The sequence below is a fragment of the Mauremys mutica genome, chromosome 1 (genome assembly GCF_020497125.1).
Source record: "Mauremys mutica isolate MM-2020 ecotype Southern chromosome 1, ASM2049712v1, whole genome shotgun sequence".
NCBI classification, from domain to species: domain Eukaryota; kingdom Metazoa; phylum Chordata; order Testudines; family Geoemydidae; genus Mauremys; species Mauremys mutica.
In genome coordinates this window covers 30726912-30742085 of record NC_059072.1, presented here as the reverse complement: position 1 = coordinate 30742085, position 15174 = coordinate 30726912, and the positions used below count along the sequence as shown (strand labels likewise).

Genomic DNA, 15174 nt, shown 5'->3' with positions numbered 1-15174 from the left:
ATAGTAGAACTGCAGCAGCTTGGCAGCATTTATGGCCTCTGAGACTGCATGCATGGGCAGCCTTTGACCTTCAGTAGGGAAACATTTCAGATGCAAAATTTTAAATAACATTAATAATTACACAACTTTTTAAAAAACAAAATTCTGGAAAATATCGTATGCCCTTTTAAAAATCCCCAGGCTAACATACAAGCCTCCTTTAGGAAACTGTTTAAAAAGTTCTTCCCTGCTCATTACCAAACTCCTTCATATGTGAAATACCCCTCAAGGGTCCTCCATTTACAGTGTTCCCTTGTTTAATGCCATCACCATAGCAACACACTTGAAAGCTCAGGCCCCACTTCTGCCTTCAGTCATACTGGGGCAACTGCAGTGATTTCAGTAGGATTTCATTGGTGCAACGAGAAGTAGACTGGGCCCTATGAATCCCTGAAAGCTTTTATAAAAACACCACATTTAGAAAAGTTTTAATCAGCCAAGAATAAAAACAGAACTTTGGATGAATGGCAAAGGAGAAGGGCACAAAAGAAGAATGGCAGAAGTCATACTGTTGTTACTGCTGTTCTGGGTTTATTGCTTTAAGTATTGTTTGCATTTGTTTTTTAGCCAAACTCATCTGTTGTCCCATTCAGAGAAAGTCTCTTATTTTGCTTAGTCAGTTATACACTGGTTTTGCCAACTATTTTAGAAAGGTGCTGTACTACCGAAGAAAGAATTCATCACTGCAAGAGTCCTGCCAGCACAGATAGACTAAACCTTTTCAGCAGTTGATGAAAGTGCACCCACAGCAGCTCACCTTTCCCTGGCATGTCAATTTACTACTGGGGCAGCCTGACGTAAAAGTTAGAACACCAGTGAACATCTCTGAATGTACAGCAACTGCTATACTTAAATGTGATGGGGTGTCCACCCCACACAATGCCTGAAGGGGAAATTAGGTCATTTAACCTTAGGCTGCCACTGGAGGAAACCAAGGGAGTGCTAGGGCCTAATTGCAAATGAAGTCCAGCTGCGGGGAGGAGGAGCAGGATCTATAAAGAGAGGAAGTTGTCAAGCTGGGGGAGGAAACCTGCACTTCCTAATACATGGAAGAAGGTGTAAGGGGAGCACAGGAAACAATCCAGAGAAGGGGCAGTGAGGACTGGAAGAGTAAAGCCCAGAACTGCTGGGTTGAGGTTCCCTGGACTGGATACAGGTCTGTCGCATCTTAGGCGCATTTAACATGCGCGATTTCAGCTTTACATGGTTGGCAAAAACAAAACAAAAAAAGAGAAAAATAACAATTTAAATACTGTTTCTGTAGTGCGGGCAATTCCGCCCACCATTACACTCAATGTAATTTTGACTATATGCGATTTTCGCTTTGCGCGCTGAGTGCGGAACGTAACACCAGCGTAAGATGAGACAGACCTGTACTGGTGTAGCAAGCGGGCTAGGGTTCTCCTAGCAGCCACTAGGAGACAGACCAGGCAATAGGGAATGGATTAGCTGGGACAGTTTGCCTCAAAGTGCTTCCAATACCCCGGAAGGGGGGAGAACTTCAATGTGACTTAGCTGGAGGGCTAAGATATGAAGAGGACAGTGCTGCTGCTTCTAGTGCATGAGAAGCCACCAAGTACTGAGGGACAAAGGAACTGCAGGAAGGGGTATCAGATTAGGTGGTAGAGCTAATTCCCCAGATGAGTCACAAGGAAGCACTGCTGACCGGTGACTAGCGCCATCCCAGTCACAATAAAATATCCTACAAGCAAAGGAGGTGAGGCTATGGCGGAAAGGAATGCAGATACACTTGCTTCACAAATTCTTAACAGAAGTTACTGTTTAGCTATTCAACAATGTACAGGTGGTGAGCAAAAATTCAGAAACAAAGTCTGAAGTGGACAGTATACTAGTAAGGCAGTATTTGGAGTAATAAATAAAAATGTGAATATTCCTCAGAAAATAAAAATAAACAGTATTAAGGAAGGGTGAGATATTCAAAGGCACTTAGGTCACACAACTCCCCTAACTCCCTTAGGAACTATAAAATCTCACCCTAAAAATACACTTCAAGAGAAATGAAGGAACTGACACTGCTGAGCATATGCATCGCATGCAGATAAAAAATATGATCCGACTTTAGCTGCGGAAGTCATAAAAGGAGAAAAGTCAAACTATTATCTCCTGTCCTTCAGTCAGAGTGAGTTCACGTTCATTTCACAGCAAAGCACAACCATCGATTTCCGCGTGCCCCAAGCAATGTAAGTAATGGATGATCAACTCTCATGGGGTAAAACATGACTGTTAAATTTGGTGCAGAGGGTGGTGTGCATTTTTTGTGCTAAAATGCAAATATGTTGGTGAGTGTATTATAATGTTTTGGGAGGTTATTTATGCTTAAATATTTTCATGACAGCAGAAGCTCTTGGATGCAAAAAATCAATATTAAATACTGCCCCTTGAAAGCGAGAAGACACAGCAGAGCTTACAGGAAAGAAAAAATGAAAAATATTATGCGTTAATATTTTTTTCTTGTACGGTTCTTTTTTTTTTTTTTAAACACACACACCCCTCCCCCAAGTAGTACTTGCAGATACTTGACATTGGTGTTTAATATTGGTGGATATATTTCTGCCTTTAGAAGTATGTACATACTGTGGGCATATTTACTGAGACTACCGAATTTCATTGCTGGCAACCAATGTGCAGTTGTTGCTAAGAAATTATGGGTGGTAGCCACATATGAATGTCACTACTTAAAAAAGATTATCAGATAAAGAGAAAGTCACAGATCCTTTCTGGTTGAAGACAGTCAGTACTGTTCATTTCTATTGTTTATCTCCTTGCAGGACAGTTTACACAGTACATGTATGCTTGGCGCTTGTAGGGAGCTGGTGTGATCTCCCTCCAGACCAGAGGGTGAGGAGCCACTTTCTCAGCCTGAGTGGGTGGAGCCAGGCCAAGATTACTCCACCCCCCCAGAAGGGGAGGGGTGGAACAGGAAGTACAAAAGGAGGGGCCCTTAGCCCAGTGAGGAGAGCATCAGGGAGGGAGACAGACATAGGCTGCTCCCTGTTCCTGAATGAGATGATGCCCTGGACCAGGGAAAACCTGACCCAGAGGAGGGACTCAGGTTACCAGAACTGCCGGCTGCAGAGAACCCTGAGGAACTGGAAGAGCCGGGCAGCAACCTGAGCCCAAGTGAGCCTGATACTGAGGGTTAGCTGGGGCTACCGGCGGCTGAATACCCCAACAAGTTGGAGGAACCAGAGGGACCCACTGGAGAGACCGGGTACAAAGTAGCCCAGGGGTGGAACTGGACAGTGTGGTGAGTTAGTGTTTGGTCAGCGTGTTGTGGACAGATCCCCACTGACCCAGTGGCAGGATGCCCCACCACTGTCAGGGTCCTGGGCTGGAACGCAGTGGAGTCGGGTGGGCCTTCGTTCCCCTACCCCTGCCACCCTGCCTTGGGGTGGCAGAAGCCTGATAAAGTGCTAAGGACTCTAGCTGGTGCTCTGCTGCCTGAGGGGGTGCACCACAGACTCTGGCCAGCACTCTGCTGCCTGAGAGGCACGCCACAGGCTTTGGCCAGCGCTCCCGTGTCATGCCAACTGTGATGTCCCACCTCCCTCTGCTATTTCCCGTCGACAGAGAGGTGTGACCAGGGCCTTTCAGAGAGGCAGTAGCTCCCCACTGCCCCCCAGTGGCTTGGCAGACCAACTGAGACCGTGCTACAGCGCTGTACAGACACAGTATGAAGTCAAGGTCATTGCCCTGAAGAGATTATGTAAATTTACAATGTACAGCTGAAAAGCTACCATCTTGCAACCCCTTGTATACATGCTTCTCTTTACTACCATGAATGGACTCACTGATTTCAAGCGTAGGACAAGACAGGAGTAGAACAGCAACAAGCAAGAGTACTTCAAACCACATCTTGCCACAAATATGACTGAGTGTCTTCTGTTGTCTTTCTCCTCTTCAGCCAATGTATTTGACATTTGTTCGGGAGGGGCAAGAACTAGGGCTTACAGGTCTTTTGAAAGAAGTTTATTCTAAGGAGGGACCCAAAGGATGAAAGGTGGCGGGCATGGCAGTGCCTGGCACAGAATTCTGCACAGAAAAAAATGCTTGGGAGCAAGTATGAGGTAAGACACAATGGAACCAGTTAGTCATGTTAGCAGTGGGCCATGAGAGGAGTAGTCCCAATAATGAGGTTTGTGATATTAATCAGTTCCACTGTATAAACAATAACTGCATTCTAACTGGCTCCTCAAATTAAACAGTGTACTCTGAGCTCATGCTGCAGCCAACTGAATTATCTATGCAAGTCTCTGCTCTTGGACTGACTCAAAGATCAGCATGCTCTTTCTACAAGTCTAACCTTGTCTCCCCTCTGGAACATCAGAATGGAGGTCAGGGGGCCATAATATGTTTTTACTAAACTGCTATACTTTAGATATTCCTTCCTCTATAATGAGGAGAAATTTCCAGATATAAATCTATTTTAAGTTCAATGTTTCAGTGAACATTAAGTTTTGCTAACAGATAACGTACACTAGGGTCCCCTTGAACTCCCTGTAGGGCACTTTTTGAACTGAATCATGAGAAGGCAGGAAGCAGTGTTCACTTTCTGGAGTCTGGAGAGCTGGGACAAAGGGAGGGCACTTCTTAAGGAGAAAAAAAGAGATGAAGGCATGAATGATTATCTCCACAGTTGAAGTAGTTGCAATCATGTGCACTGTTGCAGCAGTGTGACAGAAGGCATATTTGCAGGCACAGGAGATAAAAGTACAAATCAAAGACAACACAAAGAATGCACATTCTCCTCTTCTCTCCTCTCTTTCCTTTGATATCTGTCACTTATCCCTCTAGCTCCTCACTACCCTTGGACTGCAAAGCCTGGCTCTTAACATTCTTCCCACGCCTACCCCATTTATTCTGGATGACTGCAACTTCCACAAAGACATGTGACTTCAGGACCTCACTTCCTCTCCTTCACTTCATCGTTTGACTGCTACCTCCAGACCAGTACTCGTACTTACTAACTTGATCTCTGCCAAACAATGCTCTTTAATATTATTCATCACCATCCATTGATCACTCGCTCTTATAATTCAACTCTCCCTTTAGTTACCTCTGATCCATCTCTCTATTTGCTGTCTGCCAATGAATGCACTACACAGCTTCTGGTCACTTGCCTCCTACTCTGTTGAATGCCAAAGAAAAATCCAGCAGCCAAGTAAACTTACTCTTCCATCAGCTCTGCAGTCTCCCTTCTCTACGCTTGATTCCAACAGCTTCAGTGCCACTTCGCAACTTCAGTGCTCTCTCTCACCTACTTCTCCAATGACCAAGGCCCAAAATGATGATACTCACCAAGAGTTCCCATCCCTCACTCTTGTTTCAAGTCACAAGGGTTACTAATCACCATCCCCTGGTCAAGTTCAAGAACCTTTTGTCTCTGCAAATCTTCCTCAATTCATATGCCAGCTTCAAAGTAGTACACTCTTCTGCTCAAGTTTGTTCTAGGCTTTCTTACTTCTCTTCAAACCTTTCCAACTGCTTATTTCACATTTCCTTGGGAGGGTCTTCATCCTTCCCCATAGCTGTTCCCAGCCCTCTCTTCTTCATGTTTACATTCTCCCTCCCAAGAGGCTTCATCATACTCATGGTTTCAACTATTATCTCTACAATAGCTCCCAAACCTATCCAATTCCCAACCTCCTATTTCTGCCAAGTACCCCTTTGATGCCTCCTCTTAGAAATTCAATATGTGACATACAAATCCCTCCTTTTCCCCATCACTGTTTTCACCTCCTCTGTCCTCCCTGCAACCTCATCTCTTTCCTTTTCTCGTTACCCCATCTCTAAACTCTCACCAAATCCTGTCCTCCCTTTTCATTCCTACCACAAAAGTTCTTGTCCATGACTTAGTAATCTCTTGCCTGACATATTGCAGCTTCCCCTTCTTTGGCCCCCCAACCCTCAATCTAACTAGGTCACTCCCCTCTATTAGTTTCTTCTTACCTTCCATGTCAAGGATGATTGCAGGCAGACAACGTGCTGCTTGCTACTCTTTGTGGAAGTGACTTGCTTTCCCCCTTGCTGATAGCGATGGAAATATGCTCCTGGGCCACAAAGGGTATATCTACACAGCAAAGAGAAACCCGCAGCTGGCCTGTGCCAGCCAACTTGGGTGTGGGCTGCGGGGTTGTTTCCTTGTTATGCAGATTTCCAGCTCGGGCTGGAGCCTGAGCTCTAGGACCCCCTCACCATGCAAGGTCATAGAGTCCCGGGTTATACTTTGCTGTCTAGACATACCCAAAGGGAATTAACTCCCTCTTCTCCTGCTCTGAGCACAGTTGCCAGAAGAGAGGCTGAGAGTAGCTCCACAGGGAATCAGAGAGGTGGGGGGGGGGGAAATTACTCCCAGTAAACCCCACAGATACTAGACACAGTTAGATGGGGCAGGTGGAAGAGGGGGAAAAAGAGGGGGGAGGGTGTTGAGGTGATGAGATCTAGCAGGGAGAAAAGAATTTGGATGTGAACTGAAGGGAAAAGAAAAAGGATACTGGGGAAAGACAATGGCAGGAGGAAAAGAAAATGGTAGGGAGTAGCATTAAAAGCATTTCCCCTGCACAGAAATATTGGGATGAAATATTTCCCTCCAAAAAAAAGTTAATGACCAATATTCTTATAAAGGATGTTAGAGACACATGACTAACTTGGTAACAGTGTTAATCAATAGTACACCAATGAACCAGTTCAAAATATGCAGATTAATTATTTAGATAATCTATTTGCTCACTATTAGCAAGTTAGGCTTGAGCAGCATTCCTGAAACTGAATGAAACTAGGTACCCGGTTTAGTAACTGACATACAATATTTAGTTATGTCACTTTGATTAGATAACAATGGCACTCAGGGCCAAACAGAAAAATTAAGTAAAATTTTGTCTTCAATGCTTGTTTTCGGTAATTTGGAATATATATTTTATATTTACTCTTTCTTTAAGAAATCCATATTGGGCAAATCTTTCTTCCACCATGAAAATTTTTTATGAATTTCATAGCTTACTCCGCATAGAAGATAGAGCAGTTTAATTTTCATACATGAGAAGGGCATTCAAAAATGCACTACAGCAGTTCCACAGTCACAAAAAGGTAGTTTTTACACTAAAAAAATAGTCATATGATTAGATTATAAAGGGGACTTTATGATTTTTAACTAAAAACAAGCATGCCTGACAACTGAACACAGTCATGGTAACACAGACTAAAAGTAAAGCTCTTTGTGAAAGTTGCACATAATCATCAAAATTGTAAATCAGCCTCTTTCAGTGGAAGCTGACAATAGTGAAAGATTTTTTCTAGATTGCAGAGTTTAACATTAGTTATTGGATTATCTGCCAAAATACTTGCAGCTCTCATGCTTCACTAAACTGGAATATCTGGTACATCATTCACTACCCAATAATTATGCAAAAAACTCTGAAGCAATTAGTGTGCAAGAGGATAGCTTAAGGGTGGTGATAATTGGAAAGAAAAGATCATTTTCCATCATACTACAGCATGTTATACTTCACTTTATTTCATTAGTAGTTGTGGAAAAACAGTTTAGTAAACATTTTACCTTACATTACATCCAAAAAGTTCTCAAACTGGGGGTTGGAACCCCGCAGGGGGGCGTGAGGTTATTACATGGGGGGGGGGTCACAAGCTCTCAGCATCCACCCCAACCCCCGCTTTTCCTCCAGTATTTATAATGGTATTAAATAAACAAAAGTTTTAATTTGGGGGGGGGGGTGTCGCATTCAGAGCCTTGCTATGTGAAAGGGGTCACCAGTACAAAAGTTTGAGAACCATTGGTATAGAGTAAACATGGGCATGTTCTTTTCTGCACCAGCTTCAATGCAAATGTGCCTTTTAAAGACCTTACCTTTGCTATCTCATCCCATTTACAAATATATATGATACTATGACATAGCAAGCAGTCACAGAAACATTCATAAAACTAATTAAGGCCCCAATTCTGCAATTTGCTGCACCAAGGCAGATCCTCAAAGTCAACTGAAACCCACTGAAGTCACACTGCCCCTGCAAAATTGAGTAAGTACTGTCATTAGCTGAAATACTCTTCTTTCAAAATACTGAAAAGAGAACTTAAAATGAAGTTCTGTATGTAGTTACTGATATTGTGTCCACCTAAAAAACCTGGATCAGAATGGCTTCTCTTAGAAATCTTAAGAGCAGAGAGATAAATCTGGTGCATGAAGAATTAACCCTCCAAGGGACGTAGGTAGAAAGGAAGATGGGTGTAATCCCTCATTATCAAACTGCACTGAGATTTGGAGGATTAAGATGTTTGCTGATTATGAGAATATACTGTGTAGTATTTAAAATTTATCCCAGAGCCACAAAAGATGTCTTTAATTCAGTTGCCTAATTTTTAATTCATTTTTACTAGCCTGCTCACCATATACACCTCTACCCCAATATAACGCAGTCCTCAGGAGCCAAAAAAATCTCACCACTTTATAGGTGAGACGTTATATCGGGTTTGGTCCGGTACGCCGGAGCTCTGGCGGTGAAGGGCCCGGTTATCCAGCTGCGGTGATGAGCCCTGGTCCCTTTAAATTACCTCCGGAGCTCTGGCAGAGGAGCTTGGGCAGGGATTTAAAGGGCCCAGGGCTCCCCACAGCAGCCAGAACCCCGGGCCCTTTAAATCACCGCCGGAGCTCTGGCAGCAGGGCTCAGGCGGTGATTTAAAGGGCCCAGGGCTCTCTGCTGCTTTACTGCGTTGTATCTCAATTCGTGTTATATCGGGTGACGTTCTATCAGAGTAGAGGTTTATTTTTCTATCCTATTTATCAAATGTCTGCAAATACAAATCCTTTGGTACCAGAAGACTTTGTTTAGCTCCTAGCTACAATAACTATATATAAAAAATGTGCTATCCTGCACCAGAAAAATACCTTCTCAAAATAACATATAAAATATTTTCATTTAAAGGTGAAGCAGTTGTTTCAACTCACCCTGTTTTTAAGATTACACCTCTGAATTACTTTTGTTTATAGAAACATCCTGATTACAGAATGGAATATCTCTTTTTCAGTGTTTTCCAAGCAAAGCATTTCAACAAATGACAATTTGCTCAAGTTAACAGGAAGAATTTCTCCCAACAGAAAACACTACTGCGATTGAAAAAATTGATTTTAAAACTGACGTAGCAGTTCTCCAACTGTGGGTCAAGACCCTAAAGTGGGTCACGACCCTGTTTTAATGGAGTTGCCAGGGCTGGCATTAGACTTCCTGGGGTCTGGGGCTGAAGCTGAAGCCTGAGTCCCGCTACCCAGGGATGAAGGATGAAACCCGAGGGCTTCATCCCTGGGCAGAGGGGCTCAGGCTTCAGCTTCAGCCCTGGATAGTGGAGCTCAGGTTACAGCGCCTCTTTCTCCCCCCCCATGGTTAAAGCCCTTGAGCCTCTGCTTTGGGCCCCTCCCTCAAATCCCCCTTCCTGGGATCCTGTAGTAGTTTAGGTTGTCAGAAGGGGATCACAGTGCAATAAAGTCTGACAAACACTGGTACAGCATCCATCACATTTCATTGTTAATGGGCTTGCCTCTGCATTTGTCATCCAATGGCCCCCAGAGATAGATAGATAGATATAAAATCAGCACCCAGTAACAGTGCTGCTTCTATATCTCTTGGGATACTTCGGCTCCACCCTTTGCATCTTACGATTTGACCCTTGAACAAACTAATGAACATTCGGGTTCTGAATATCCAGTGATGGAAATGGAGTTTTTAAAGTCCTGTACATTATGCTACAGCTCCAGCATAATACACAATGAAGAATTCATTTAATCATTCAGTATAATTATTTCATGTAACTCAAACCCAACTGACAGCTTGCATAGTCCAAAACAAGAGCACTTGTACAAGGACTACATAAAGAGATCTTAAGACAATTTAAGAAAAATGTATTGAACTACTGTGGAATCTTTTGAAGCAACAAAATCTCTTAGAACAGGAAAGCCCTAAAATCCAGTTTTACTGACAGATTTTTATCTCTGATAAAAGATTTGTCATTTGAATCAGCTGACATTTTAAAATCATTTATGCTCCAGTCCTGTAAACACTTCTGTACATGCTTAACTTTATGCACTGAATAGTTTCATTAAAGTCAATGGGACTGTTCACAGTACATAAACTTCAAGACTTGCAGAGGTCTTTCCAGGATTGAGGCCTTTGCCATCCTAAAATATTAGAATATTAGAATCCAATCTTGCAAACGTTACTGATGCAAATAGCAGCGTTGAAGTCAGAGGTTATTATGTTAGTAGAAACCACTCATGAGTAAGGGTTTGCAGGATTAGATTCATGGTTTGTATGCAGATGTTTACATCTTATTGAATTAGTAAATGGTCTCAAGTTATGTGAGACAAACATTTTTTCTTTTATAATTTTCAACCATTCCTGGGAAACACTCAATTAGAGAGATTACTAAGATTAACTAAGATGATACACTTGTTCTATTGTAAATACATCATTAATTTTTCATGCAGTACAGTGATGCTGCAATTTTCCATGAGTAGAAACTCTTGTCTTTTACTCCCAGATACTGTGACTGCAATGTATCCAGTCCAGAATATTCGCAACACTGCCTGCATGTGTCGTACAACGCATTCACTGGAACGTAATTCAAGATATTGCACACACTACGGAAAATACACACTTGTTCTTCTATTGTATAGAAACCCTGCTTAGAGTCACGATGTTTGAAATCTAAGCTGAGCATGTATTCACGCCCTTCATAGATGTCTCTGGCCAGCCATGCATCTGAGGCAGGAGTTTTCAGCGAGACCCCCCCACTCACTCCAATGCAATGAGCCGGTTTCACACGCCGCTGCGGGGCCCATGGCTGGGCTGGGGCGGAGAGCAGAGTGACCCCGCTTCCCCCCCCCGCAGCTTTGACAGGCAGCGGCCTGCCCCCAGGCCTCGCGGGGCGGTGGGTTCACGCTGCCCCGGACCCCGGCAGCCACCTGCCCGCACCGCTCCAGGCCGGAAGGTACCAGCCCACCTGTGGCCGCCCCCGTCATGCGCGGCACCGAGCCCCCTGCCCCGGAGCAGCGACCCCCGGCGGCCCCTCGCCCGTACCTGACAGCGACCCGCACCGAGCTCTCGTCCTGCCCCGCCGACATGGTGTGGTGGGGGGGGCGGGGTAAACACAGGCTCGTTCCGCCGCCTCTCCGAGCCGGGGCGCGGGGCTGCCGCTCTCACCTCCGCGCTCCGGCCATTGTGGGGACTGGCTGACTAGGTAGCACCGCGCCCACCCCCCCCGAGCGCTCCCTGGCTGGCGGAGAAGCGAGCGGCTCCCGCCCCCGCCGCACTGACAGCAGCGGCGCCGGCAGCTCCGCTCCCGGCCGCCTCAGGTTCTCTCCAGCCGCAATGCGTAACCAGGCCACTCCTCCCTCCCCGCCCGCCCGAGCGGCTCCCCGCCGGGCTCTGGCTGGCGCTGCGGGGGGAGCACGCACTGCGCTCCCCCTCTCACACGCACACAGGCTCGCCCCCAAGGCTGGGCGAGCTTCAGTCCCTGCTAAGCCTGTTCCCTCTTCCCGAGAACAGCCACCTCCACTTGTTTCTTCCCCAGCAGCAGGAGCCACCCCGTGGGGCGGAACGAGCTGGCTTTTTATTCCAGAGCCCTGCTTATTCTGCGGTGCCACTATAGCATTAGCGTGAGCGGAGCTGGGGAGGGCCGGCCAGGGAGCCCTGCAGAACTCCCCGGTTTGGTTTTGTCTGGCAAATTGGTTCAGAAGTTCCCCGCCTATGTGCCCCGTCGCTCGTCTCAGCGCTTTAATAAACTGTCTGGTTTTCACATTTGGAAATGTAGGGGAGGACACTAATTGTTGATGCAAACAGCAGCCCTGCTAGGAAACAGGCAGGTTTTTGCTTGAAACATTTCACATTCCTGAGCAGTATTTTCCACCAGAATAGGCCCATTTTTGAATTTGTAATGATATGCTAAAAACCTTGCATATCAAGTTATTGTGCTTTTCATTATGAAAGATGTGCACACCCAAGCCTCAATCTTACAATCAGATCCCTGCAGGAAAACACCTTTCCCACACAGATCTGATTGCAGGACTGGGACTACAGCAACATCCAGGACTCTTTACAGGAACAAATCCCCAGCCCTAAAGAAATTTCAGTCTACTAAAGCAGTACTGAATTATTTCTTTGGGGCTTAAACCTCGTCACTTTTCCTTTGCTATTTTTTCTCCATTTAATTCAGAAACAGTGTTGACTTGGGAATATTGTTTTACTGCAAGTTGCTACATATAATAATATTGTATATCTTTCCTTTAAAATTATAAAATGTTCTATACTAAGATCACCCAGCGCTTTAAAAATATTAATGGCAAGCTCCTTAATATTCCTGTGAAGTATGTATTACGTACCCAAAGATGGAGAAGCTGACTAAGGCACAGAGAAGATAAGCCTAAAGCAGTAATTCTTGAACTTTTATACTGGTGCCCCCTTTCACATAGAAAGCCTCTCAGTGCAACCCCTTCTTATAAATTAAAAACACTTTTTATATATTTAATACCATTATAAATGCTGGAGGCAAAACAGGATTTGGGGTGGAGGCTGACAGCTCATGACCCCCCATGTAAGAACCTTGTGACCCCCTGAGGGGTCCTGACCCCCAGTTTGAGAACCCCTGACCTAAAGTCACCCAGGGAATATGCAGCAGAGACAGAAGTAGAACCTAAATCTCCCCGGGCCTGTCTGGGCTTTAGCCACAAACCATTCCCTAGATCTGGTGCCCTAGGGAAAGGTGTCTCACTTCTAACCCTTCTTTTAGTATATGTTTAAGAAAGTGAATATTTAGACTGAATAGCAGCAAAGGGTTCCTGAAAGTAGATTGCATTAGGCTGCAGAAAAGTCTCTTGAGGGAGTGATGGAAGACATAAGTTAGGGGTTTTAAGATTAGTTTGGACTAACCCCTAGAGAAGGAAAGAAAAATTAACATCTCTAAAATATAATTATCACCCATCCACAGTGTGTGTCAATATCTGGTACAACCATGTTATTCAGTTTTCATATTTGTTTGAGAACATAGCTTCTCTCAGACTAGTATGAATAAGAGAAGGCCCGTGTCTTTTTTCTTCTGAGTCACAGGGTATATTTTAGTGAAATGGATGGTTTTTTATAAGAATCAAATAAGTTTATCCATCTTGCACCCCTAAGAATGCTAATACATCACACAGGTTAAAGCTAGACTTGATTTAATATACCTATGCAATATCAGGACTTGTATTATTAAAGCATATTTAATCTTGTCAGCCTCACTACTGCAAAGACTTTAAGCATGTGTATAATCCCACTGAAGTCACTGGCACCAATTCTCCACAGTCAGAGCTGTACCCAAACCTAGTGGACAGGAGCAGCTGCAGGGGGCTGGCTGCAGTTCACTCATACTCAGCCATTAAGATCTGGGTCCCACTCTAATTTCTGACAGTGGCATAAAATTTGAGATTATGCTAGTCAGGGACCAGACATACGGGAGCTCATCTCCATGCCCTCTTCCATCCTCGGCGCACCCCCTACACACTCACCCCACCCTCAACACATCCCCTCCTCCCACAAACATGGTGAAGGTGAATTTAGCAGACTGAAGAATATGGTCCAATAGAAGTATTCATTTGACTAAACACACATGTAAGTTTTTGCACGACAGAGGCCATTGAGCTAAAGAACCACTTCTCACAATGGGGCTAAATAGGAAGTCAAATTTCAGTGTCAAAAGAATAAAGTTTTCTTCTGATTTTGGCTTTTTTAAGTTCAACAGTACGTACATGTTCTCCATCCTGAATGACTTAAGCTACTGAAATCAGTGGAGTTCTCTTTGACTCTTGATTTTCTCTTCAAAGGAATTGCCTAATTTTAGAGCATTTGAAATAAAATTATGGATCCCATGAGTATTCCACACTTTTCTGCAAATTTTAAGCTTTTAATTAAAAACAAATCTTAATTTTTAGTATTTTTTCCATTCCTTCTCAAAGTAAACAAATCCACTGCTATTCTGTTAACACATCTGTCTCTGGGTAAATGATCATTGTAACTATCTCTCATACCATTTTCTTCAATGAGGAGCAACCTCTTCTCCCCATTCTTATTGACGTCATTGAGAGATTAACCTTAATAAATGTGTAGGAAATCACTCCCTTTGTTTTAACAGATATGTAAGAAAGTACTTTGTACTGTCAACAATTCTGTTTATCTTTAATAAAAAATTAGTAACTCAGAGCTGTATTCACAAGAGTGACTTAGGCACCTACCTGCCACTGTAGTCACTTATGTACAACATTTATGCACCGTGGGCATCCATAAAACCATTGCTCAGCTGCTGCCTGAACTTGTGGGTGCCTAAAATCCACAGGCACCTAAGTTTCCACCAGTAAAGTCTACCAGGAGCAGCTGTGCTTTCCCTGCCTCTATTACGCTCAGGAGTGAGATCGGCTAAAATCACCACCAACTGTGGAAAAAACAGTGCCAGCATTCAGTTCCATTGCCCTATACAGCTATAATCACGCCAGCGAGCTAGCCCCCTCCCCCTCATTTCTCCAAACCCATCCTCCCACAAGGGCCATACTCACCATGGCTAGTGCTGTATGGAAGTGAGTGAGTTCAGTAACTTAAGTTTCAGTTTCCATGTGAATACACTGACAATGTGTGTTGTATCTGCAGCTCTGCTATTGTGGACTTCAGCATCTCCCCCTCCATACCCGAACAAGATAAGGAGGAGAAAGAAGAGGACTCGGGATGGCATGTTCCAGGAGATCCTGCAAGCCAATGCTGCATCAGAGAACAAGACCAGGACCTGGAGGATGACTCGTGCAGATAGCATGGAGAAGGATAGAGTAAAGAGGAGAAAGACACAAGAAAAGGAGAGGGACATGCAGCAGGAGATACTTGCACTTCTCAGACAGAAACAGAGATTCTGCAGACTCTGGTAGACCTGCAGGTTCAACAATCCCATGCTCACCTCCTTCTGCAGCCCATAATGAACTCAAATATCTGGACCTTGTTATACCCTATCCCCAACATTCTATGTGGCATCAGGGGTCGGTGCACTACCCTTACCACTCCACCTGGGTTGGGGGAGAGGACACTAAAGACAATCAA

General features: G+C 44.3%; 1 protein-coding gene across 8 annotated transcripts in view; it reads right to left on the bottom strand.

Moving 5' to 3' along the window:
• The window catches only part of KIF21A (kinesin family member 21A), a 154526-nt gene extending 143109 nt beyond the window's left edge, over nucleotides 1-11417 (bottom strand). For all 8 annotated transcript variants that reach the window (XM_045031605.1, XM_045031623.1, XM_045031627.1 and 5 more), the window contains exon 1: nucleotides 11143-11417. In XM_045031605.1, the coding sequence (XP_044887540.1) occupies nucleotides 11143-11186 (44 nt within the window). In that variant the 5' untranslated portion in view covers nucleotides 11187-11417. The remainder of the gene's footprint in view (nucleotides 1-11142) is intronic.
• Nucleotides 11418-15174: the final 3757 nt, after the last annotated feature.